Source organism: Taudactylus pleione, unplaced genomic scaffold (assembly GCF_031769625.1).
Source record: "Taudactylus pleione unplaced genomic scaffold, aTauple2 ptg002223l, whole genome shotgun sequence".
Taxonomy (NCBI): Eukaryota; Metazoa; Chordata; class Amphibia; order Anura; family Myobatrachidae; genus Taudactylus; species Taudactylus pleione.
Window position 1 is genome coordinate 93,927 of NW_028286616.1, and position 26,436 is coordinate 120,362.

The 26,436-nt window shown below is 48.9% G+C and overlaps 1 protein-coding gene across 1 annotated transcript in view; it reads left to right on the top strand.

Annotated features, from left to right (window-relative positions):
- Positions 1-12,665, top strand: part of LOC148431494 (U3 small nucleolar RNA-associated protein 14 homolog A-like) — a 33,445-nt gene extending 20,780 nt beyond the window's left edge. Inside the window, exons 14-15 of the mRNA XM_088465988.1 lie at positions 11,429-11,528; positions 11,639-12,665. Coding sequence (XP_088322114.1) covers positions 11,429-11,528; positions 11,639-11,932 — 394 coding nt within the window. The 3' untranslated portion in view covers positions 11,933-12,665. The remainder of the gene's footprint in view (positions 1-11,428; positions 11,529-11,638) is intronic.
- Positions 12,666-26,436: the final 13,771 nt, after the last annotated feature.

The window sequence follows — 26,436 nt, forward strand, 5'->3', positions numbered from 1 at the left end:
CCTGTGGTAGTACCCCCATATAATGCCCCTGTGGTAGTGCCCCCATATAATGCCCCTGTGGTAATGCCCCCATATAGTGCCCCTGTGGTAGTGCCCCCATATAATGCCCCTCTGGTAGTGCCCCCATATAATGGCCCCATGGTAGTGCCCCCATATAATGGCCCCGTGGTAGTGCCCCTGTGGTAGTGCTCCCATATAATGCCTCTGTGGTAGTGCCCCCATATAATGCCCCTGTAGTAGTGTCCCCATATAATGCCCCTGTAGTAGTGCCCCCATATAATACCCCTGTGGTAGTGCCCCCATATAATGCCACTGTGGTAGTGCCCCCATATAATGGCCCCGTAGTAGTGCCCCTGTGGTAGTGCCCCCATATAATGCCCCTGTGGTAGTGCCCCCATATAATGCCCCCGTAGTAGTGCCCCTGTAGTAGTGCCCCCATATAATGCCCCCGTAGTAGTGCCCCTGTAGTAGTGCCCCCATATAATGCCCCTGTGGTAGTGCCCCTGTGGTAGTGCCCCCATATAATGCCCTGTAGTAGTGCCCCCATATAGTGCCCCTGTGGTAGTGCCCTCATATGCCCCTGTAGTAGTGCCCCCATATAATGCCCCTGTGGTAGTGCCCCCATATATTGCCCCTGTGGTAGTGCCCCCATATAATGGCCCGTAGTAGTGCCCCCATATAGTGCCCCCATATAGTGCCCCTGCAGTAGTGCCCCTGCAGTAGTGCCCCCATATAGTGCCCCTGCAGTAGTGCCCCCATATAGTGCCGCCATATAGTGCCCCCGTAGTAGTGCCCCCATATAATGCCCCCGCAGTAGTGCCCCTGTAGTAGTGCCCCTGCAGTAGTGCCCCCATATAGTGCCCCTTTAGTAGTGTCCCCATATAATGCCCCTGTGGTAGTGCCTCCATATAATGCCCCTGTGGTAGTGCCCCCATATAATGCCCCTGTGGTAGTGTCCCCATATAATGCCACTGTGGTAGTGCCCCCATGTAATGCCCCTGTAGTAGTGCCCCCATATAATGCCCCTGTAGTAGTGCCCCCATATAATGCCCCTGTGGTAGTGCCCCCATATAATGCCCCTGTGGTAGTGCCCCCATATAATGCCCCTGTGGTAGTGCCCCCATATAATGCCCCTGTGGTAGTGCCCCCATATAATGCCCCTGTAGTGCCGCTTGAAAAAAAACAACAAAAACCCGCTTACCTTAATCCCCGCTCCTGCATCCGCTGCCGTCCTGTCCGCCCGGCTGCTCCTCGGAAGTATGGGAGAAACGTCATGACATCTCTCCCATAGAGCGCATGGAGAGAGGCGGAAGCTGGTGTTCAGAAGAGAACTCCAGCCTCCGGCTAACGCGGCGCTAAAGGGAAGGAGCCGGGGCGCCCGCTGGTAATAACATCTCAGCGGGCGTCCGGCTTAGAGCGTCCCTGCAACACAGCCGGGCATGCACATGATTCATTCTATATTATAGAATGATTCATATGCATGCCCGGCTGTCCGTCCATTACCCCCAGGAATTTCATTTTATACCCCATGTGGGGTAATTTACCCCTGTTCCCCGACCACTGTCCTAACCCCTGATACTTATTTTCTGAATGCCGGAGGTCAGGATTCTGGAGCTGGGATCCCGTAGTAGTCAGGATTCTGGTGCCGGTATTTTGACTGTCTGCACTCCGCACCCCGGGATGCTGACTAATTCCCAGATGGGGGAACAGGGGGGAGGGAGGCTTAAGGGGGGAATATACCCCATAATCCGTCTCTCTACTGCCTCAGAGAAAATAGTTTTACAGTACATTTGAAAGACCCCTTCTATTAGTATTTGGGTAAGAATAGTCGCTAAATGAGTTGAATTGAGACTAATCTTAAAGTGAAAGAATCAGTCTCTAATTGGGTGGAAATACCTGAGAATTTTATAGTGGTCATCTGGTCACTATCCGGCAGCCAACAAACCACTCCTCACATTTACAAAGAATGACTGTAACTTTGATAGCAAAGGGCTCAGCAGCTAATCTACCCACTGAGGAGTTTTTCACATTTTATTTTCTTACATGGGGTCAGAATGGATTTATTTGGGAATTATTACCAAATAACGTTCTCTTCTATTGAAAGTGAATACAGGTTTTTCTTAATTACGCATAAAAACCATCAATAATTGATGACAAAATGATTCACCCTCTGAGCTGAATAGAAGCCCCTATTATCTGCAATTACGGCTGTATGCCTATTTAGGTATCTTGCCAGCTTTGCCCATCGGGACACAGCAGTTGTCTCTCATTCTCCTTTGCACCGTTGCTGGAGCTCCATCACGTTGGATGGGGACCTTCGGTGAACAGTCATTTTCAAATCATTCCAGATATTCCCAATGGGATTGAGATCTGTGATGTAATTGGGTCTATATCTCATTCTATCCATTTTGTCCTCTGTTATGTAAGGTTTTGATAGTTCTGTTAGTGTTATGCTCCAGCCATCATGTTTCGCTATAGGGGTCGGTTCTTGGGTTGATGAGCAAGCTCAGACTTTTGCCAAGAATTGTACCATAGGATCTAGCACGGAGGGTCTCCCACAATCTCTAGTTGAGAATAAATATGGGTTTCTACTTCAGGGTCCATAGGGGGTCCACAGGGTTGACCTTGGGGTATAGGTTGGGAACCAAATCCGGGCACCACGCAGTTAAAGCTTTTAGCTCCCAGGATGCACTTGGGTCCACTCTCCCTATAACCCCACCCCCCAGCCAGAGGCACCTCAGTTTAAGTTGGTGCCCGGCCGGAGTTGGGTCACCGTTACTGCAGGGGGGCTGCTTAGCAGCCCCTAAGCTTAAAAGAGTTTTATTTTATTATTTTTTTTTTTTTTACTACTCTTCAGAGCGGCAGCATCAGACTGTCCAATGGACGTCTGAGCTGCCGCTCCTACACCCCGCCGGCGCTGCGACGCCAGTACAGATCTGGGGATCGCAGCGGGACCCCAGAGTCTGTACTAGCCAGGCTCTGGAGGAATCCCTGGGCTGCTGCCGGATCGACGGGGACAGGTAAGTCGCGTGGTCACCGCTTGCGGTGATCCACGTGTGAATATGCAGCCTTATGCCTCCGGTCTCTGGGGACAGACCAGAGGCGCTAGCGGTGGCGGCGGGCTCCCCCTCCATGGAAGCATACCCCGCGTGTCCACAGCCCACCAGGGATTATAGCGGCAGCGGGAGCCGGCATCCCGGGGGGTTAATTGCTAGCCAGGGGAGGAAGCCTTCCCTGTCTAGCGGCTCCTCCCCTCAGCTCAGCGCGCCTTTCAATAATACAGTCTGGCGTCGCTGAGCTGCTTCCTCCGCGGGCCACGCTTCTTCTGAGGGCTCCAGCGGCCATTTTCTCTCTGTGGTGCTGCAGAACTCTTAGGATGTCAGTGAGCCCAGTCCCCCTGCGTACCTGGCCATTTTGGGTGAGTGTACACAGCGCAATAGCCTTCCCAGACACTGAATCTGGGCAGTTGAATGTAGCGACATTGTGCAGTATATTATATGTCATGCTTATGTATGTATATATATTTTTCTGCATTGTATGTGACTTATGCTAGTGCTGACTGTCTGCTTTTTCTCTCACCTGTCAGTGTATATCTATCCCTTTTCTTTATCTGCCCTAATACACTATGAGATCCACCCGCTGGGCAGAAAACGGGAGATGTATGATACAGGTGCAGGATCGACATTCTTTATATCCAGAATGAACCTGGCTACCAGCCCCAAAGCAGGGATAATAATACTTGAAATCGGCTCCCCCCATGTGAGAGGGAAAGAGCCGAATATACCATCCAGTTCACGGCAGAGCCACTGGTCAGTAACCACAGGGCGTATATCACGCCAATTAGTATTTCGTATAAAACGACATCCACCAGGGTGGCCGTTGTGGTAATCCCTGCAAGGGGAATGACAGACCGATGTGGTATCAGAGGTAATTCATGTACTGTGAAAAACCCCGGCGGGGAGCGACAGTCTGTTGCACAGGGGTAAATTGCAAGAAATTGCGAGATAACCCCAGAGTTCAAAAGGGCAGTATGGTGAAGTAACTCCAAGCGAGTGACGACAATGGGGCCCGCCCGGCGATCCTCAAAGGAGAGGATCCTGAGAAATAAACCGCCCTTTCTGAGTTAAAATCCTCCGCACTAATTCCTGCAGGCTATGACTTGCAGGATAGCAATAATGGGTGCAGTATCGTGTGCAATCTCCTGGTCAGATATATCTGACTATCTTGACGGAAATATTAAGCAGCGCCATACCGGTCCTGACTGACGCTAAGATTAGCTGCAGGGACCCATTATCAGCGTATGCAACTCACAGTTCCATCTAAAATATGGCAACGTGCAGCACGCAACAGTATGTGACAAACCTCACAGATATTAACAAATATATATATGTGAGGTCTCAGGACCACCCCAGGTACATGGCTGTCACCAGATACGAGGAGTCACAAAGGCCTGTTTCCCATTCCCTGAGGGTCCTCACAAGTAATGGAAATCCCCTTCTGGGATGGATTTGTATGTTAATCATCGGGTTACAGGCATTAATACGCCTCCCATCCCGGCCTGGACGGATTTTACGGATCCGTAGGTGGTAACTTTGCCTGAAATCAATGTACTCGTTTTCAGGGCCTGTTGCCCGTCCTACCATGGCCATCGCATGGTGATGCTTTTGTGACGTTTTTCCCCTCCAACACGTCTGAGGTTCAAATATCTTTTGCCGCTTACATAAAATATGCAGTGGTCATATGTGGGATTACCTCATGGGATGCCGGTCTTCTAACTTTCAGGGTTTCGGCGGCGTCTGTATCCGCCGCAGTACCCTATGGCTGCGTTATGGGAAAGCAGAGGTGCACACTCCTTCCATGGGGAAGATCTTGTTTGGTCCTGACCTTGACAAGATCGTTGCATCATTGGCAGTATCACTAATGGGGAGATACCGTCTTTAGCTACTCCCACTACATTCGGACTAACTCTGTTAAGTCTTTTTGTCCTCAGGGTCAGCCTAAAGGCCTGTTTTTTCCTAGGCTGTCGGGCTCCATGGGGGCCACCATATCCAGTACCGAGCAGTCCTGGACTTCCGGACGACCCTGTTTCTACACCTGAGGATATACCCTCAGCCTGACGGGACAGGTCTACATCTGGGGAATTTCCAGAGTGAGGTACTGATTCTCAACGGCCTCTCATTGCTCAGGCAGCCTCCTCACAGGCATTGTTACACGGGCCCTTCTTCAGACCTGATCAGGGCCTTACAATCCCAGAAAGCTATACAGTCTTTGTGGTAAGCAGAGCTATTTCGGCCAACCTCACTATCTCAGTGAGGGACTGGTTGTTCTACTTTCTTTCTGGGGCGGTGACCGACTGGTCCTCATTTGCCTATACTCTGTCTCAAATCCCTGAATCAGATTCCAACGGTGCCTGGACTCAGGTGGAATCGTCCATGCTCCATCATCCGACGTTTGGAACCTGGGGATTTTAGGGTATATCTGAGTATTCAGGATACGTACCTACGGGTACGTACAGAGCCCTCTCATCAGCATGGGTTCAGGTTTGCTGTGCCACAGCAACACTTGTAAGTTTCGGGCTCTGCCTTTTGGGACTGTCCTCAACTCCACCGGGGTTTACCAGCCTTATGGATTTTCTGACAGTTCACCTGTTCAGGGTATCCGAATGCTCCTTTCTCTGGACGGTCTCCTGCTTTTAGCAGGATCACCAAGGTACTTTACCGCCAGGTCAGGATAACCGTGGCTTCTTCTCGGCACAGATAATTAGTCAACGGAGAAAAAGTCCTCCCTACATCCCTCACAGGGTTTTCTTCATCTGGGAGCACTGCTGGATTCTCAGACTCTGAGAATTTTTCTGGCGTAAGACAAGATCTCCACTCTTCAACTTGGAGTGTGCAGATATCTACGCATTCGACATATGTCATTACTCTTTGTGATGCGCGGTCTACCAGAGTGTCTACCTTTTGGTAGGGTGGAATGTGCTCAGTTCCATTCCAGGCCTTGCCATAATTGACTCCCCTCCAGATGGATCGAGTTTTTCCCATCGGATCGCTGTTCGAACGATGATACTTTCTCCGGAGGCGAGTTGGTCTCTGTCCGGGTGGCTATGGCCATCTCGTCCAGGGTGTTCTTTGCTACAGACAGTGTCTGGTCCGCATTCGTTTCGGGGCAGTTGGATGTCTGTCGTTTCTGCCCTGCCACTTAACTTGTTGATACTTTAGGCTGTCTTGGACCTTCACTCTGGCCTAACCCATATGTCACGGTAAACCTGAATAGGTTCAGTCCGACAGTGTCACAACAGTGACTTCCATCTAGGCAACACTGGTAGTTGGGTGGCAATGTCAGGTATGTCATCCATTCTGACATAGTCCAAGGGTCTTCTCCTGGCCAACTCTGCAGTGTTTATTCCCGGAGCTCTCCATTGGGAAGCGGGCTTCCTCAGCCATCGCGACGTGCATCCCGGGGACTAGTCTCTTCTCCAAGAGAGGTTTCAACTCCTGGTGAGCAGAGGGGGCCTCCCTGAGGGGATTGATCCTCATGGCCTTCTGACTTGATCACACATTACCGGTGTTACAGTCCAGCTCCAGGAGTACTGAAGCTACCTTCAGTGACTCTTTGTCAGTGAAGTGGTCCTTCCACTTTGTGTACCTGTGTCCTCCGGTCTCCCTTCTTCCTCGAGGTCTTCGGAAGTTTAATTCGAGACGGAGGGGCTTTCCTTCTGGGGGCTCCAGTTCGTCCCAGACATCACTGGTACTAAGATTTTCGGAGTCTCCTCATCGATACTCCGTTCCTACTGCTTCACTATCTGGACCTGTTGTCTCAGGGTCCTTGTTTTTCCCTGGACCTGGATCGTTTGTCTTTGACTGCGCCCCTACTGTGGTCCTAGGGCTTCCCTGGCTCTGTCTTCATTGAGATGTTTAGAGCAGATAGGCCAGACTTTGCTGGGATCTGCCACAGACTGTGGCATACATAATTCTTATGGTATCGTACCTGTCGATACGATCCTCCGGTGTCCAGGATTTTCAGATATTCTGGCATTCCTTCCGGCTGGCTTGGGTTTCACCCTTGGCCTGGCCTTCCTGACAGTGCGGATCTCTACACTGTCGGTATGGTTAAGATACGGAATTGCTCCGCTCTGGTATCCAGTTCATCCTTTGGAGTGTTTTCTGGATTATGCCTCCACTTGTCCTCCCTAGGGACTCCTGGGGAGTTAGTAGTGGTTCTTTGTTCCCTCCGGGGACAGTCAATGGAACCGCTGGTTGTGATAGCCATTACATGGTCTATTGTTTAAGCTCTCTCTCTCTCAGGGTGTTTAAATCAACCAGGAGAGTGTCTGAATTGGGAGTGTTCTCATGTGGCTCCCTCTTCTGGAGGGCATCATGTCAGGGTGTGAGTTGCTCTCGCCCTGTATTTCTTCTTAGAGTGGTTTTTAGGTTCCATATTATTCTGGAACTTATGGTACGGCCATTCAGTCCCCAGTCTTCTCGGCTGGTGTGGCCTCATTGACTGTGGTCCGGCCTCTTTGGCTTTATATGATCCGTTCAAGTTCCTTATGGTAATCGGACTCCTTATTGGTGGTCTGCGGTTTCTGGTTTTCACAGGAAACGATGGCCGGCTTATAATGAAATGTTGGCTGGATGGCCTCGTATGTCTTCCTCAGGGGCCTACCCATGGGTAGGCATTTCTGTCGTTGAGGCTTGTTTTTTCTCGGGCCATGTAACCCTCGTGGGCGGCTCGTTGTGGCGCCTTGGCTGTTTTGCCTTACTAGGTGTCCACGTGGTCTTCTGTCCATACCTTTTTAAGGTTCTAGGCATTGGTTTCCTTTGCCTCTCAGGATGCTTCCTTTTTGGCGACTGATTCTCCTCTCAGCACAGGAGCGTCCCCACCCTTGGTTGAACTGCTTTGGGACATCCCCAAGGTCAACCCTGTGGACCCCCTATGGACCCTGAAGTAGAAAACAAGAGATATGGTAAGAACTTACCTTTGTTATATCTGTTTCTACGAAGTTCATAGGGTCCACAGGGCGCCCACCCTGACGCACCTGGCTTCATATGGGCTGTGTTACTGGTCACCGGTTTCCCGTCTCCTTTTCTGTGAGTATGGTTCTAGAGTGTTCCAGTTTTCTCTCTCTCTTTCTCTCCTCCTCCGGCCTTTGGCTACTTACAAACTGAGGTGCCTCTGGCTGGGGGGTGGGGTTATAGGGAGAGTGGACCCAAGTGCATCCTGGGAGCTAAAAGCTTTAACTGCGTGGTGCCCGGATTTGGTTCCCAACCTATACCCCAAGGTCAACCCTGTGGACCCTATGGACTTCGTAGAAACAGAGATAACAAAGGTAAGTTCTTACCATATCTCTTGTTTTTCTCTACCAGTCTCCACTTGTTTTGTTGGAGCCTCAAAAATAAACCCTAATGTTGTTCTATGGACAACTTCTTCAGTGTCTACCATCAAAGACCTGCAACCACAGACCTCCTGGTGGCCTCCCTAACAAGTAGCTTCCTCTCACCGGTGCTCCGTTCAAGTCAAGTTCATAGCCTCCCTCCTTTGTTATAATGGACCTGCCTGTGTGCTGGGGAATATTCAGTCTGTATCATCTTCTTACATAGGAAAACAATCTGACGGTAGAGAAGACCAATTGGTCCATCTAGATTGCCCTCTGTTTATTTTTTCTGGAGGGTTGGAGGAGTTTTCTGAGGAGGCTCGGTTGGGTCACCACCACAACTGCTGGGAGACTGTTCCACAGCTCTATCATCCACTCAGTCTTCCTTTCTTCCAATGTGGATGTATTTCCCCTTGTTCCAGAAAACCTCTTCTTGCTATAAATACCACCTTCCTGATCGATATTATACTTATCTACCATAACCTCTGTCCCTTCTCTCTGCTAAACCCAACATGTTCCAGCTCTTCAACTCCTTCCTGAGTTTTGCACCATTTCAGTCGCCCTTCTCTGATTTGTTTTCTATTTTATTAATAGGTTCTGGGACCCCCAGATCTGTACACAGTGTTGGGGGTGACATGGCCTTTATAGCGGCACTATGTCCCCCTCTTCCTATAAAACCTAGGGGTCTATTTACTAAGCCTTGGATGGAGATAAAGTACCAGCCAATCAGCTCCTAACTGTCATTTTTCAAACACAGCCTGCGACATGGCAGTTAGAAGCTGATTGGCTGGTACTTTATCGCCGTACACTTTATCTCCATCCAAGGCTTAGTAAATATACCCCGTTATCCTGCTACTGACGACACTGGTCGCTGACCTCCGTAACGTCCTCATTTCCTCCCTGTGTCTGGGGCTTCTCGGCAACCTTCTCTCGCACTTGCTTTGAATATTTCCTGAATCTCTTGATGAAGTTCATGTACTAACCTCTCTGACCGATGCATGTCCAAATCAACTGCAATACTTTGGGCGCTCGGACGGTGGCGACGAAGACGACTAATTAGGGTCACAAAAGCTGGGTACACATTGGGCGATATAACGGGCAACATATCGCACATGCACAGGCGGGTGTGTACCCACAATATGTCTGTGAACGACTATGTTCCGTTATATCGCTTCGGCTGTGCAGCATAGCCGATGGCCGATATATCTGCAGATATAACGATGCATCTGCTGGTACACGTGTACGGGAGACATACTGATCGCCCGTTCACGTGTTGCAGGGTCCCAGCGGTGATTGACAGTTCAGCTGGGCGGGCAAATTTAAATGCCCACCCAGTTGTGACATCAGGCCTGACACATCGGGCGGACGATTGGGAAGCGTATATGCACTTACCAATCGTTAGATAGGTCGGCGGGTCAGGTTAGATCAGCTTGGCGAGAATGGATGGAACTTTTAAAACGGAATTTACAGTAAAAATAGGAAACAAAGAGGAGTGATTCTAAAAGCATCTGCGGTTCTCTTGCTTACAATGTCATTAGCGAGTTGGCGTGTTAGCCTGGGCCAAAAATCGTCAGGAGGGACATTACGCAAACAGAATTATTGTAAAATAATAAGCCAGTGCCCTTTCTATTTCCTTATCGTTCCATATCCTGTAATCTAACAGGTTTTCAATAACAGAGTAAGGACAAGCATGAACTTTTTTCAAGTAATACTTATTATTTCAAGGGTTGGTACATTTCCACTTTGAAAATAATTTAATTTAAATTGCAGAGTGAATAAAATCCAGGTTTAAAGTGTTCGGATGGTAAGATCTCTCCCCAATGTGCACGCTTTAAAGGATGCCTGGATTTTCTAATTATTACTTACCATCTCTGCATTTCAGAATAATTCCTGGCGGGCCTCCCCTAACATTAATGTGCTTATAAAGTATATTTCCGCGCCCCCTGAAGAGTTCCGCGTGGCAATGTTGTGTCTCATTATGTGCTAGATTATTGACTTTGTTGACGGTGACTCTTCAATTCAAATGAAGTCGTTGCTGCTTGATCAAGCAAATTATTGAACCAAGCAAAAAAAAAAAAAAAAGTTGGGATTGTTTTATCCTGAGAAATGTCTGAAGTGAGCGCGACGATGTCGCCTGAGCCCAGGCCTCTCTCCGCTGCCTCTTACTGCAGAAATAACAAACACACATTAATATGAATATTGCTGGTTCCTGGAAATACTTTGGGGACCATAAAAGCTGCTAACGGTAGCATTTTGCTTTGGAAAATAACTTGAACATAAATTAGGAGGATTCCCATGTGCGGCTGCTTAGCTGGTCTCTCGTTGCACTCCGGTTAACACGCAACACCCGGCGTACGGGGAAATGCTTGTTCACCGGCGCCTGGGGAGTTAAAGTCAGTGTTTTTTTTAGGTTTATTAATTAGGTAGAGGTGAGTTCATGGTACGGGAATTTGCGACAGGAAAAAAATGGGATGCAGAAAGTGAATTAATAACATTTATCTCATGTTAACACTATTACTACTGAATAGGAAGAACGGGGTGAGTGCGCTGTCATTTACTGGTCTGCCGATCGCAAAGCTTATTTAATCGCACAGCACGACCGCGTCCTAGCACTCACTAACCAAGCGGCTGTTAGCATTTAACGTGCCGGAGTCCACACCTTGTGATTCAATCATTAAAGGGGTCTTCTGCCTTGGGGAGGACGCCTAATAACACAGGAGACTATATGCTAGCCAATAAATGAGACACACGGCTTTTATCTTCCTGTCTACATTCTGTGCCTGTCAGCTATGTCGTCTCATCATCCGGCAGAGCGGTTTATCTTTCATTCAAAGCAGCTTTTTTTTTTGGAGACAAAGGTAACTAATACAGAGAACATAGCATAGCTGCGTCGTATCCAAATAGACAACTGTCACTGATGATACGAAAACATTGCTGAAGAGCGCAGAGGGACACAGCAGCGCAGTTCAGTTAAAGTGGCAGAGATTCCTGTACAGTCCAGGAAAATGAGGTTGTGCAGAGGGTTATATTTCATTTGTTTGTTTTTTTATTTAGGTTTATTATTAAAGCGCCCCCTGCGCCTCCGCGAAAGGATCAGCGCCTACCGAATGTCATCATCAGCGAGAAGAGGAACATCATGGCTGCAGCGCATCAGGTGGGGGATCTAGGTCACCTGCTGTGGTCTGTTATTGTCACCCCCCCCCCCCCTTTTGGGGGGGGTTAATGGTGCTATTGTCGTTTGACCTGTCCGTCTCTCTCTCGCAGGTCAATGAACTCCCGTTCCCATTTAATTGCCGGCAGCATTTTGAGAGTAGTATCCGGGCTCCTGTGGGCAACACCTGGAACACCGAGAGGTCTGTCCAGAAGCTGACCGCTCCGCAGGTCATTACCAAGCGGGGACACATCATTGAGCCCATCACAGAGGACGTCTTCCAGAAGCACAGCTCGGCCAAGGAAGCGGCCGTCAAGGTCAATAAACCAAAAACTGAATCGCACCCCCGACCCCAAAAAGGGTCAAAGAAGCAGAAGAGCAAAGTTGTAACGGACAGTAGAAGGTAACGCGGCGGCAGTTCCTGGTGAAGCCTCAGAAGATCTGCAGGGGGGCTTATTACGGGAGTGTTTGGGTGACCAGGAGGAATATCCTGACCAGGTGCAGCGATCTGCAGACCAGACCAGTGCCGGGAAAACCTCGATGACTCTGGTTCTCGAGCAGTGATCATCTTGAATTCGGCCTCATCAGCTGCTTTCTGACTTGTCCTGTTGGGAATGCCTCGACCTATAGTGGGCACCCTTTTTATTTCCCTTCACCCGTATATAATAATGTTATAACGAACCATCTTGATTCATGTCATAGATAGAAAGGAGCCTCTATGTCACCAGCTTTTGTGAAACTACAAGTCCCAGAAATTAGTGCTAGGTTCCACTTTCTGCCCTCCCCACAGTGTCACGGCTCCCCGTTTACATGAAATAAATCTTATTAATCCCAAATATTCGTTCTGATCCATAGGAATATCCTGGAGAACTACTGATACAGCCCTTCATCCAGTTCCTGGCTAACCGTCCATGCCACGTGGTCTGACATTGATCCATTGTACATTACGGAGCAGGGTCCGGTCATTGTAAGATATATAAATGAGATTATTTTATGTGCCCACCACAATATTAGAGGAATGATGGACAAGTCTTCCGATGGTCATAACTTAACCTCCTACTCTCCATCTGCGTAGGAAAAGCTTTTTCAGTCAATGTGGATATTTCTGAAAATGTAATAAAGAGCCATAACTAGAAATGATGATTAGGTTTATTGCAGAGATTTATTATCAGCGATAATCTGATTTTGTGCAGATAGGATGCAGCGTGTATGAGAAGGCTCCCTCCGTCGCTTCGCCGCGGCCCAGGAACCGGAGGCTGAATCCATCATCCATCACGGCCAGTGTTCTATAGGATTCCAGCAGCTAGAGCACTATGTATATGAATAAAAACAATGGATGATTCGTGAGACAAATGCTTAGTTCGTAGTCTGTGTATAGGAGAATAGGTTATGTATGGAAGTTACCGGGGTAGATCATAGTTATCGGGGCGGTTTGTACAATTCGGCTTTTGTCCTGTCTTGTCTGCAGCTGAACATTAAGATGTTATGTATGGTCCTCCTCGGATCTCGTTCCAAGCCTCAGAGGCAGAGCAGTGGCAGCCCGGAGTCTTCGGCTCAGCCGCCCTCAGTGACACTGTGCAACACAGTGGCGGTGTCACCAGGAACAGAAGTGGGCGCGGCATGCGTCCTCATCGGTCCGCTTGTGAGTGGGCGCAGCTGTTGAGGGAGCAGGCTGACGTGGGGCTCCACTGGGTGACCTAGGCAGCTAGCCTGCCGAGCCGCACGTCCTCTTTGCGAAGTGCCCAGCGCCGCCCGGCTAAACTGCTCATGCGCATATTCAATCCTGGTAATCCCGAGAATGGAAGCACCAATCCAGGGTTACAAAGCCCTGCGTTTTTTGCCCACTATCCCAACATCCCGACAATCCCGATCCCGTGATTGGCTTCCCTAGTCACAATCTTATCTTAACTCACATAACATAACAGACCACAGATGGCAATTAAGGGGTCCTCCAACCTCTTCAGAAGAGCGAGTGAGTGGTGTCAGGCAGTTGCCATGTTCTAATTTTATTTAATGTTTGAAATGTAATAATGTATCAAAGTTAAATGTAGTTTTCTTGCCCAGTAATGACTCCTGGATCTGGCTGGTAGGGCGCCTGCAATGGGACTCTGACCAGTAGAGCTGCTTTAGTGCCGCATGGAGCCGCCAAAGGACCCTCTTGTCCCTGCCGCCTGGAGTATCTGGGTAGCTGTACACGATCTCCTGCCAGCAGCCCCTCCAGTGATGTCACAGGTTTGGGGTGCTGGGCGTCATGGAGCCCTGTCGCTATGAGAGTTACATGGTGGAAGGAGCAGCGTCTCCCAGCTCTGCCGATGTGAGTAATATGAGGCTCCTGACATACAGTACTGAAACCAAATGCTCCTGTGTATGAAATACAGCTCACAGATAGCTCTGTTGTATTGTATTGTACAGGAAGGGTGCATTGAATTTCATGGTGATTTACATGCACAACAGACACTTTCATATACAGCTTTAGATCTAGGCGCACGCCGTAACGGCTACACCTGAGCCCAGGCAACGGATCTATTCAGTATACGGGATGTCATATTTAGTGGCCATTGTTATATTATAGAGCAACATCGTCACTTTTTTTTTTTTTTTTTTTTATCAATTATTGAATTTTATGTCAGCTATTCAGCATGTTAGTAAGCGGGGACAGCGGTTGCGTTAACACCTTGTCCCTGTGAAGTTTCAGTCGGCATTATTTTCAGAATTCCAAAAAACAAAACCTTGTTTTTTCTTTTTCTGTGCATGCTCGGTCATGCGCTTACTTAAGTTTGCGAATAGTCTCCTTCCGTGCGTTATGGCGAACGGTGAGTGTTTGTCCAGCTCCAGGTTCCCAGGAATCTGTATGAGATGCCGACGCTAGATTGCCGAATGGTGCAGAATCCCGACAGGTGCAGGTAAAGACCCTAAACCCCCCCCACCCTCCTCCCCACCTCTAACCCTCCGCAGGGGGTGCCTAACCCTAACCTACACCTAGTGGTGCCTGACCAGCCCTTCCCGCACCCTAAACCTAACAATCCCCTTTCCCGTAGCCTGATCCTCCCCGGGGGGTGCCAAATCCTAACACTCCCCCCCCAACCATCCCGGCTAACCACATACTTACTGCAGTCCTGACGTTCGGCATTCCTGTGGTTGGGATGCCGACACCGGTATCCTGAGTCGTTCGGGGTATCGGCGTTGCTATTATGCCGGGCGTCAGGATTACAGCATCGGCATTTCGACTGCCAGCATATAAACTGCATCCGGCCTCCCAAACGTTTCTAATTTGATTGAAATGTGTTTTTGATTGAAATGTGTACATAGGCTTTATATTAGAATATATTTATGTGCTTTTATATTTAAAATGTATATATACATTTATATTTAATAAAAGCACATAAATATAAATGTATATAAACCCTATGTATACATTTCAATCAAGTTAGACATGTTTGGGAGGCTGGAGCGGGACTAAAGCTGGGTACACATGTAAAGATTATCTGTCCAACCATCCAACTAGTTGATCGGTTGGAATGAAAATCTGGTAACGTATGGGAGTAACTGATGATCAGCAATTTGCTCCTAAATGCCAGAAAACATATGAAAATTTTCGGTCAGACAAGTTTGTTAAATGTTTAATCTAAACAATTTGTTCAAACAAGTTTTTGTCCATTTTCCGGCGTTTGGGAGCAAATTGCTGATTGTCATTTACTTTCATTCCTTACCAGGTTTTCATTCCAACCAATCACCTAGTTGGCTGGTTGGACAGATAATCTTTAGTAGTGTGGCCAGCTTTACAGTCACCGTTCGCCACAATGCATGGAAGGAGCCTGGGGCAGAGTTTCAAGATCCTGCAGGGACTTATGGGAAAATTTCCCTCTGTTCCTGCAGTTTTCAGGATATTTAAGGATTTGCTTCATATAACGCTATTCAGAGATAGCGATGGCGTTCTGTAAAGTAAAGATTTATGGAGTATTTTAACGTTTTATTTCTTGCTGAATAGCAAAAAAAACATGAAAGCACTGTGGAGCGCAATGGCCTGCTCCCTACGGTGCGATTCTCTGGGGGATGGGAATTAGCGGAGAAGTTAATTGCCTTACCGTCTCCGGTAACTTATTGCTGAATAGTGAAAATATTATAAGAAAAATGCAGAAATGATCGTTTCCGCATTTAAGTAAAAAAAACAATTATTGCTGAAGAGAGTCCTTTATGTGGATGGGGCTTTAAAATATATATATATTTTTGTAATGTGTATATATGGCAAGTTGTGATGTCATTACTGGGATACGTTTAGGAAGCCGGCAGCTGCAATACCGACCGCCGGCTTCCCGAATCCTCAATCCTGGCTAGGGTTAAATGACAGACGTCTAAAATCTAGACACCTGTCATTTTCCCGACGCCAGGAGACAGGCGCCCGGCATCCCAATCGTAGGGATGCCGGGCGCCACAAGCGGACAGCCGCAGGGGGGGGAGGGTTAGGGTTAGGCACCCCCTGGGGGAGGGTTAGGCTATGGGGAGGGAGGTTTAGGGTTAGGCACCCCCGGGGGGACATTGTTAGGCACCCCCCCGGGAGACTTAGGTTTAGGCAGCGGGTAAGGGGGGTTAGGCACTTAGAGGGGGAAGGTTAGGGTTAGGCACCCCTAAGGAGAGGACTAGGGGGGTTAGGTTAGTTTTGTTTTTACTTACCTTAGGGACGATCAGTATTTCCAGCGCTGTTGGGCTTCCGCTGCCGGGCTCTGCTGTTTTGTTGGGCTGCCACTGCCGGGAATCGAACTGCCGACCATGCGGCAGCCGGGATTTCATACCGAAAACGTCATTACTTATCTGTCCACTTTTTAGAATACCTAATGATTCCCTATGAATATTAGAAGACCTATGGGATCTAGCACAGGTCTAGCAGGCTTGTGCCATTATATATACAGTATTGGGAGAATGTCGGTGACCGCATTAGCCTCATAGGATAAGTTACGGTATTGGTGTGAGTGATACGGTAACATCAGAGAGAGGAGAGTCATTTAGGGTAGATAAATATTTTTTTCTAAATATTCAGTTTCCAGGTTATGGATGTTGCGTACGTTGGAACGCTATACCTAAAATATATTGTGACATTTAAGGTGCATACACACAACGATTTTTTGAACGATTATCGATAATGATATCGTTCAATCGTTGTTAAAATTGTTCACTTTCTGAGTTAAAACGATGACCGATTATCGTTCAGGCGCGTTCACGTTTGTAGTTCAGTCAGACTGATCAACTTGACGATTTTCATTAAGGGAATATGCAAAAATCGTTTGCAGTTCAAAAAAATCGTTCATTACATTTAATAAATGAATGATTTTAGTAAATGATTTTTGTTCATTTTTCTCTTGGTAAAAATGAACGAAAATCGTGTACTAAAATCGTTCATTTACTAAATCGTTGTCTGTGTATGTGTGTATGCAGCTTTAGAGCTATTCCAATCTTTCCCCATTCTGGTCTTGCCATCCCCCTATGTAATAATATGCTTAGCAGTGCTTGATATAATGGTATTATACACGAGGGAGCACATATATTCTATTGTAATCCTACATCTGTATAAACAATGCGTTTAGATGTTGCCGCTTCTTTAGAATAACATCTTATCTAAGGCATAACACACTCACTACTGTACGTTATAATGGCAATAAGAAACCACCTCTATTCCCGGGACCTGTATAAAAGCATTAACGCATAGCTTTGTGCACACATTACAATGGAAGCCGGGAACGGCTATAGAGGAACACCAGGCCACATCATAAGCCCTCGGCTGAGATAGTCTGATGACATTGTTACTTGTGCCATTGTTTGATCTCTTATCTTGTATCACATCAGCAAGATTTTCTTACATTAACTTTTTTTTTTTTATCCGGCTCCATAAAGCCCGGCTGCATTTATTTTATTGTATCCACACAGACAAAAAAAAAGTAAAAATGGATTACTGTAAATCCTTTCTTCACTAATATCCCCTTGCATGAAAAGGTCTCATGTTCCGCTGGATTCCTGCAAGTTTTAAGTGCTTGTATTATTGGGCTAAATATAATCCCTATTTATATTTTGTTTTGCAATACAATTATGTGTTGCATGTTTAAATTGAATTGTGCTATCTCATCCTGTTGGGTTTTGCTACATTAAAATAGCACTTAAAAATGAACCATATGCTGTGTGCAGCGTGACTCCAGATTATTGTAATAGCAGCCGAGGGCGAGCGCGCAATCTCGCCACAGCTTGATTGGCTATTTCTATAATTCTGCAGAATAATCTCCCGGCTGAAAGCTTTTGTAACAAGATGATGAAGCCACGGGTCACGTTGGATGTCGTTATAAAACAATATTGTGTCGGAGAGAGACCTGCACAGTAGAACCCAGCAGCTGTCACATTGGACAGACGCAGCGCACTGCGATTTCCCCCTCGCTGCACAGGTTATAAGGCGGATGTCCCTGCTGTTCTTGAAATGGGTTCAGGGAATTAAACTGCCCTTAATACCCATGCAACTAACCCTAATCTGTTCTAGAGACCCCGTTGTGGCTGGAAAGGAAAATCCTGTAAAGGTGAGAAAATGGTTCGGATTCTCGGCCTTCAAGTTTCCCAGTAGGGCAGGTTTTCGGGATTTCCTGATTTGTAAATGCGGGACGTGTGTCAAAACACAAACTGTAGGCTTTAAACCAGGTTTAGGAATTCTGAGGCTCTACAGTAGACTGGATACTACCAGGCCAGCGGGCAGGGCATTCTGGAACTTGTAGTGTCAGAAACAAATGAAAAAAAAAACAAAGAAAACATAAGCCTATATTAAGGCCTGGTTTTCAGCAAACCCACCCCAAACACTTATGAAACATACGTGGTTTGGGGTATATTTACTAATTGGGGAGTTTAACATATGGGGTTTAAAGCACCAATAATATTGACGACAGAAAAAGACGTGGTTTGAAGAGCTACCGCTTGTGTTTATTATATTCTTAACCGCCTGTGATGCTGTATATGCCATATACGCAAGGACTGAGGACTGGATTTTCTCATCAATTTCTCAAAATAAAAGAATGCCCCCACTGAGTTCCTACGTAAAAGAATATAACCTTATTGTAAATAATGTGATTGTATACGTCAGTGATTCCCAACCTTGGTCCTCAGGGAACAGTCCTGGTTTTAGTGATATCCATGCTTCAGCACAGATGGTTAAATCAAAATAACTAAGCTACTAATGAAGTCACCTGTGCTCAACTATGGCTATCCTTAAAACCTGGACTGTTAGTGTGCCTTGAGGACCGTGGTTGGGAACCCCTGGTATACGTGGTGCTAGTTTGCGGCCTGTTCGGGCCCTGGAGTTTGGCATTTCCCCTAAAAGCCCCTACACTAGACGATGTTTTGAACAATATGGTCGATTCCGGTGCATCGGAACAACAAATCATCAAGTGTGTACTCACTATGCGCGCTCCCGTGGCATCGTCCGTCACATCCTCAGATCATCTCTACATGCAGGAAGATCTGTGAATCGCGTTAACGATTCCCCGCAGATCGCGCAGTGTGTGCGCACTACCAGACGACCAGGCGATAGGTTACATTATATAGTTAACGATCTAACCCCCAAACAATGCAACACATATCGTTTGGTTGATTGTTAGATTGCACAGTGTGTCCGGGAGCTCAAGGGTTAATTGTTGATGATATCACATCGTCTACTGTGTACCTGGCTTCAGTGATGAAAGAGGTGCATGGCCACACCTATGTCCAATATAGTGGAGGCGTGCCAAGAGGCTGCAACTTACCAGACAAAAGCTTGGTGAGGAGTGTGCCCAGGGTAATACTTGCCTATTCTCCCGGGACTGTCAGGAGCCTTCCAAAAATCGTGTGCCGCTCGCATTGTCCGCTGGCCCCCTGCGCCTGTATGTGAAAGTGGGCGGTACGGGGGCAATGATGTGAATCGGCGCTACATTGCGTCATTGTTGCCCCCGCCCCTGCTTTGTAATGCCGGTAATATCTGCATCATAAAGCGGGGGCAGGGCTGTGAATGCGCAGACATGCCCCCACTCCGCCCACTTTAGCCGCCTCCCCACCCACCCTGCTGCACCGACCTTGCAGCCCCCGCCCGAAGAGCAGAAAAGGGAGGTATCGCTCGGCTGCCACAAGAGACTGCTCAGAGAGCAGAAAAGGGAGGTATCGCTCGGCTGCCACAATAAGAGACAGCTCAGAGAGCAGAAAAGGGAGGCATCGCCCAGCCGACACAATAAGAGACAACTCAGAGAGCAGAAAGGGAGGTATCGCTCAGCCGCCACAATAAGAGACAGCTCAGAGAGCAGAAAAGGGAGGTATCGCTCAGCCGCCACAATAAGAGACAGCTCAGAGAGCAGAAAAGGGAGGTATCGCTCAGCCGCCACAATAAGAGACAGCTCAGAGAGCAGAAAAGGGAGGTATCGCTTAGCCGCCACAGTAAGAGACAGCTCAGAGAGCAGAAAAGGGAGGTATCGATCAGCCGCCACAATAAGAGACAGCTCAGAGAGCAGAAAAGGGAGGTATTGCTCAGCCGCCACAATGAGACATCTCAGAGAGCAGAAAAGGGAGGTATCGCTCAGCCGCCACAATAAGAGACAGCTCAGAGAGCAGAAAAGGGAGGTATCGCTTAGCCGCCACAGTAAGAGACAGCTCAGAGAGCAGAAAAGGGAGGTATCGATCAGCCGCCACAATAAGAGACAGCTCAGAGAGCAGAAAAGGGAGGCATCGCCCAGCCGCCACAATAAGAGACAGCTCAGAGAGCAGAAAGGGAGGTATCGCTCAGCCGCCACAATAAGAGACAGCTCAGAGAGCAGAAAAGGGAGGTATCGCTCAGCCGCCACAATAAGAGACAGCTCAGAGAGCAGAAAAGGGAGGTATCGCTCAGCCGCCACAATAAGAAACAGCTCAGAGAGCAGAAAAGGGAGGTATCGCTCAGCCGCCACAATAAGAGACATCTCAGAGAGCAGAAAAGGGAGGTATCGCTCGGCTGCTACAATAAGAGACAGCTCAGAGAGCAGAAAAGGGAGGTATCGCTCAGCCGCCACAGTAAGAGACAGCTCAGAGAGCAGAAAAGGGAGGTATCACTCAGCCGCCACAATAAGAGACAGCTCAGAGAGCAGAAAAGGGAGGTATCACTCAGCCGCCACAATAAGAGACAGCTCAGAGAGCAGAAAAGGGAGGTATCGCTCAGCCGCCACAATAAGAGACAGCTCAGAGAGCAGAAAAGGGAGGTATCACTCAGCTGCCACAATAAGAGACAGCTCAGAGAGCAGAAAAGGGAGGTATCGCTCGGCTGCCACAATAAGAGACAGCTCAGAGAGCAGAAAAGGGAGGTATCGCTCAGCCGCCACAATAAGAGACAGCTCAGAGATCAGAAAAGGGAGGTATCGCTCAGCCGTCACAGAGACAGCTCAGAGAGCAGAAATGGAGGTATCGCTCAGCCGCCACAATAAGAGACAGCTCAGAGAGCAGTAAAGGGAGGTATCGCTCAGCCGCCACAATAAGAGACAGCTCAGAGAGCAGAAAAGGGAGGTATCGCTCAGCCGCCACAATAAGAGACAGCTCAGAGAGCAGAAAAGGGAGGTATCGCTCAGCCGCCACAATAAGAGACAGCTCAGAGAGCAGAAAAGGGAGGTATCGCTTAGCCGCCACAGTAAGAGACAGCTCAGAGAGCAGAAAAGGGAGGTATCGATCAGCCGCCACAATAAGAGACAGCTCAGAGAGCAGAAAAGGGAGGTATCGCTCAGCCGCCACAATAAGAGACAGCTCAGAGAGCAGAAAAGGGAGGTATCGCTCAGCCGCCACAATAAGAGACAGCTCAGAGAGCAGAAAAGGGAGGTATCGCTCAGCCGCCACAATAAGAAACAGCTCAGAGAGCAGAAAAGGGAGGTATCGCTCAGCCGCCACAATAAGAGACATCTCAGAGAGCAGAAAAGGGAGGTATCGCTCGGCTGCTACAATAAGAGACAGCTCAGAGAGCAGAAAAGGGAGGTATCGCTCAGCCGCCACAGTAAGAGACAGCTCAGAGAGCAGAAAAGGGAGGTATCACTCAGCCGCCACAATAAGAGACAGCTCAGAGAGCAGAAAAGGGAGGTATCACTCAGCCGCCACAATAAGAGACAGCTCAGAGAGCAGAAAAGGGAGGTATCGCTCAGCCGCCACAATAAGAGACAGCTCAGAGAGCAGAAAAGGGAGGTATCACTCAGCTGCCACAATAAGAGACAGCTCAGAGAGCAGAAAAGGGAGGTATCGCTCGGCTGCCACAATAAGAGACAGCTCAGAGAGCAGAAAAGGGAGGTATCGCTCAGCCGCCACAATAAGAGACAGCTCAGAGATCAGAAATCTGGGAGGTATCGCTCAGCCGTCACAGAGACAGCTCAGAGAGCAGAAATGGAGGTATCGCTCAGCCGCCACAATAAGAGACAGCTCAGAGAGCAGTAAAGGGAGGTATCGCTCAGCCGCCACAATAAGAGACAGCTCAGAGAGCAGAAAAGGGAGGTATCGCTCAGCTGCCACAATAAGAGACAGCTCAGAGAGTAGAAAAGGGAGGTATCGCTCAGCTGCCACAATAAGAGACAGCTCAGAGAGCAGAAAAGGGAGGTATCGCTCAGCTGCCACAATAAGAGACAGCTCAGAGAGCAGAAAAGGGAGGTATCGCTCGGCTGCCACAATAAGAGACAGCTCAGGGAGCAGAAAAGGGAGGTATCGCTCAGCCGCCACAGTAAGAGACAGCTCAGAGAGCAGAAAAGGGAGGTATCGCTCAGCCGCCACAAGAAGAGACAGCTCAGAGAGCAGAAAAGGGAAGTATCGCTCGGCTGCCACAATAAGAGACAGCTCAGAGAGCAGAAAAGGGAGGTACCGCTCAGCCGCCACAATAAGAGACAGCTCAGAGAGCAGAAAAGGGAGGTATCGCTCAGCCGTCACAGAGACAGCTCAGAGAGCAGAAATGGAGGTATCGCTCAGCCGCCACAATAAGAGACAGCTCAGAGAGCAGTAAAGGGAGGTATCGCTCAGCCGCCACAATAAGAGACAGCTCAGAGAGCAGAAAAGGGAGGTATCGCTCAGCTGCCACAATAAGAGACAGCTCAGAGAGTAGAAAAGGGAGGTATCGCTCAGCTGCCACAATAAGAGACAGCTCAGAGAGCAGAAAAGGGAGGTATCGCTCAGCTGCCACAATAAGAGACAGCTCAGAGAGCAGAAAAGGGAGGTATCGCTCGGCTGCCACAATAAGAGACAGCTCAGAGAGCAGAAAAGGGAGGTATCGCTCAGCCGCCACAGTAAGAGACAGCTCAGAGAGCAGGAAAGGGAGGTATTGCTCAGCTGCCACAATAAGAGACAGCTCAGAGAGCAGAAAAGGGAGGTATCGCTCAGCCGCCACAATAAGAGACATCTCAGAGAGCAGAAATGGAGGTATCGCTCAGCCGCCACAATAAGAGACAGCTCAGAGAGCAGGAAAGGGAGGTATCGCTCAGCCGCCACAATAAGAGACAGCTCAGAGAGCAGAAAAGTGAGGTATCGTTCAGCCGCCACAATAAGAGACAGCTCCGAGAGCAGAAAAGGGAGGTATCGCTCAGCCGCCACAGTAAGAGACAGCTCAGAGAGCAGAAAAGGGAGGTATCGCTCAGCCGCCACAAGAAGAGACCGCTCAGAGAGCAGAAAAGGGAGGTAACGCTCAGCCGCCACAATAAGAGACAGCTCAGAGAGCAGGAAAGGGAGGTATCGCTCAGCCACCACAATAAGAGACAGCTCAGAGAGCAGAAAAGGGAGGTATCGCTCAGCCGCCACAATAAGAGACAGCTCAGGGAGCAGAAAAGGGAGGTATCGCTCAGCCGCCACAATAAGAGACAGCTCAGAGAGCAGAAATGGGAGGTATCGCTCAGCCGCCACAATAAGAGACAGCTCAGAGAGCAGAAAAGGGAGGTATCGCTCAGCCGCCACAGTAAGAGACAGCTCAGAGAGCAGAAAAGGGAGGTATCGCTTAGCCGCCACAGAGACAGCTGAGAGAGCAGAAAAGGGAGGTATCGCTCAGCTGCCACAATAAGAGACAGCTCAGAGAGCAGAAAAGGGAGGTATCGCTCAGCCGCCACAATAAGAGACAGCTCAGAGAGCAGAAAAGGGAGGTATCGCTCAGCTGCCACAATAAGAAACAGCTCAGAGAGTAGGAAAGGGAGGTATCGCTCAGCCGCCACAATAAGAGACAGCTCAGAGAGCAGAAAAGGGAGGTATCGCTCAGCTGCCACAATAAGAGACAGCTCAGAGAGCAGAAAGGGAGGTATCGCTCAGCCGCCACAATAAGAGACAGCTCAGAGAGCAGAAAAGGGAGGTATCGCTCGGCTGCCACAATAAGAGACAGCTCAGAGAGCAGAAAGGGAGGTATCGCTCAGCTGCCACAATAAGAGACAGCTCAGAGAGCAGAAAAGGGAGGTATCGCTCAGCCGCCACAATAAGAGACAGCTCAGAGAGCAGATAAGGGAGGTATCGCTCAGCTGCCACAATAAGAGACAGCTCAGAGAGCAGAAAGGGAGGTATCGCTCAGCCGCCACAATAAGAGACAGCTCAGAGAGCAGAAAAGGGAGGTATCGCTCAGCTGCCACAATAAGAGACAGCTCAGAGAGCAGAAAGGGAGGTATCGCTCAGCCGCCACAATAAGAGACAGCTCAGAGAGCAGATAAGGGAGGTATCGCTCAGCTGCCACAATAAGACAGCTCAGAGAGCAGAAAGGGAGGTATCGCTCAGCCGCCACAATAAGAGACAGCTCAGAGAGCAGAAAAGGGAGGTATCGCTCAGCCGCCACAATAAGAGACAGCTCAGAGAGCATATAAGGGAGATATCGCTCAGCCGCCACAATAAGAGACAGCTCAGAGAGCAGAAAAGGGAGGTATCGCTCAGCTGCCACAATAAGAGACAGCTCAGAGAGCAGAAATTGAGGTATCGCTCAGCCGCCACAATAAGAGACAGCTCAGAGAGCAGAAAAGGGAGGCATCGCCCAGCCGCCACAGTAAGAGACAGCTCAGAGAGCAGAAAAGGGAGGTATCGCTCAGCCGCCACAATAAAAGACAGCTCAGAGAGCAGAAAAGGGAGGTATCGCTCAGCCGCCACAATAAAAGACATCTCAGAGAGCAGAAAAGGGAGGTATCGCTCAGCCGCCACAATAAGAGACAGCTCAGAGAGCAGAAAAGGGAAGTATCGCTCAGCCACCACGATAAGAGACAGCTCAGAGAGCAGAAAAGGGAGGTATAGCTCAGCTGCCACAATAAGAGAGAGCTCAGAGAGCAGAAAGGGAGGTATCGCTCAGCCGCCACAATAAGAGACAGCTCAGAGAGCAGAAATGGAGGTATCGCTCAGCCGCCACAATAAGAGACAGCTCAGAGAGCAGAAAAGGGAGGTATCGCTCAGCCGCCACAGAGACAGCTCAGAGAGCAGAAAAGGGAGGTATCGCTCAGCTGCCACAATAAAATACAGCTCAGAGAGCAGAAAAGGGAGGTATCGCTCAGCCGCCACAATAAGAGACAGCTCAGAGAGTAGAAAAGGGAGGTATCGCTCAGCCGCCACAATAAGCGACAGCTCAGAGAGCAGAAAAGGGAGGTATCGCTCAGCTGCCACAATAATAGACAGCTCAGAGAGCAGAAAAGGGAGGTATCGCTCAGCCACCACAATAAGAGATCGCACAGAGAGCAGAAAAGGGAGGTAACGCTCAGCCGCCACAGTAAGAGACAGCTCAGAGAGCAGAAAGGGAGGTATCGCTGAGCCGCCACAAGAAGAGACAGCTCAGAGAGCAGAAAAGGGAGGTATCGCTCAGCCGCCACAATAAGGGACAGCTCAGAGAGCAGAAAAGGCAGGTATCGCTCTGCTGCCTCAATAAGAGACAGCTCAGAGAGCAGAAAAGGAGGTATCGCTCAGCCACCACAGTAAGAGACAGCTCAGAGAGCAGAAAAGGGAGGTATCGCTCAGCCGCCACAATAAGAGACAGCTCCGAGAGCAGAAAAGGGAGGTATCGCTCAGCCGCCACAATAAGAGACAGCTCAGAGAGCAGAAAAGGGAGGTATCGCTCAGCCGCCACAATAAGAGACAGCTCAGAGAGCAGAAAGGGAGGTATCGCTCAGCCGCCACAATAAGAGACAGCTGAGAGAGTAGAAAAGGGAGGTATCGCTCAGCCGCCACAGTAAGAGACAGCTCAGAGAGCAGAAAAGGGAGGTATCGCTCAGCCGCCACAATGAGACATCTCAGAGAGCAGAAAAGGGAGGTATCGCTCGGCTGCTACAATAAGAGACAGCTCAGAGAGCAGAAAAGGGAGGTATCGCTTAGCCGCCACAGTAAGAGACAGCTCAGAGAGCAGAAAAGGGAGGTATCGCTCAGCCGCCACAAGAAGAGACCGCTCAGAGAGCAGAAAAGGGAGGTAACGCTCAGCCGCCACAATAAGAGACAGCTCAGAGAGCAGGAAAGGGAGGTATCGCTCAGCCACCACAATAAGAGACAGCTCAGAGAGCAGAAAAGGGAGGTATCGCTCAGCCGCCACAATAAGAGACAGCTCAGGGAGCAGAAAAGGGAGGTATCGCTCAGCCGCCACAATAAGAGACAGCTCAGAGAGCAGAAAAGGGAGGTATCGCTCAGCCGCCACAATAAGAGACAGCTCAGAGAGCAGAAAAGGGAGGTATCGCTCAGCCGCCACAGTAAGAGACAGCTCAGAGAGCAGAAAAGGGAGGTATCGCTTAGCCGCCACAGAGACAGCTGAGAGAGCAGAAAAGGGAGGTATCGCTCAGCTGCCACAATAAGAGACAGCTCAGAGAGCAGAAAAGGGAGGTATCGCTCAGCCGCCACAATAAGAGACAGCTCAGAGAGCAGAAAAGGGAGGTATCGCTCAGCTGCCACAATAAGAAACAGCTCAGAGAGTAGGAAAGGGAGGTATCGCTCAGCCGCCACA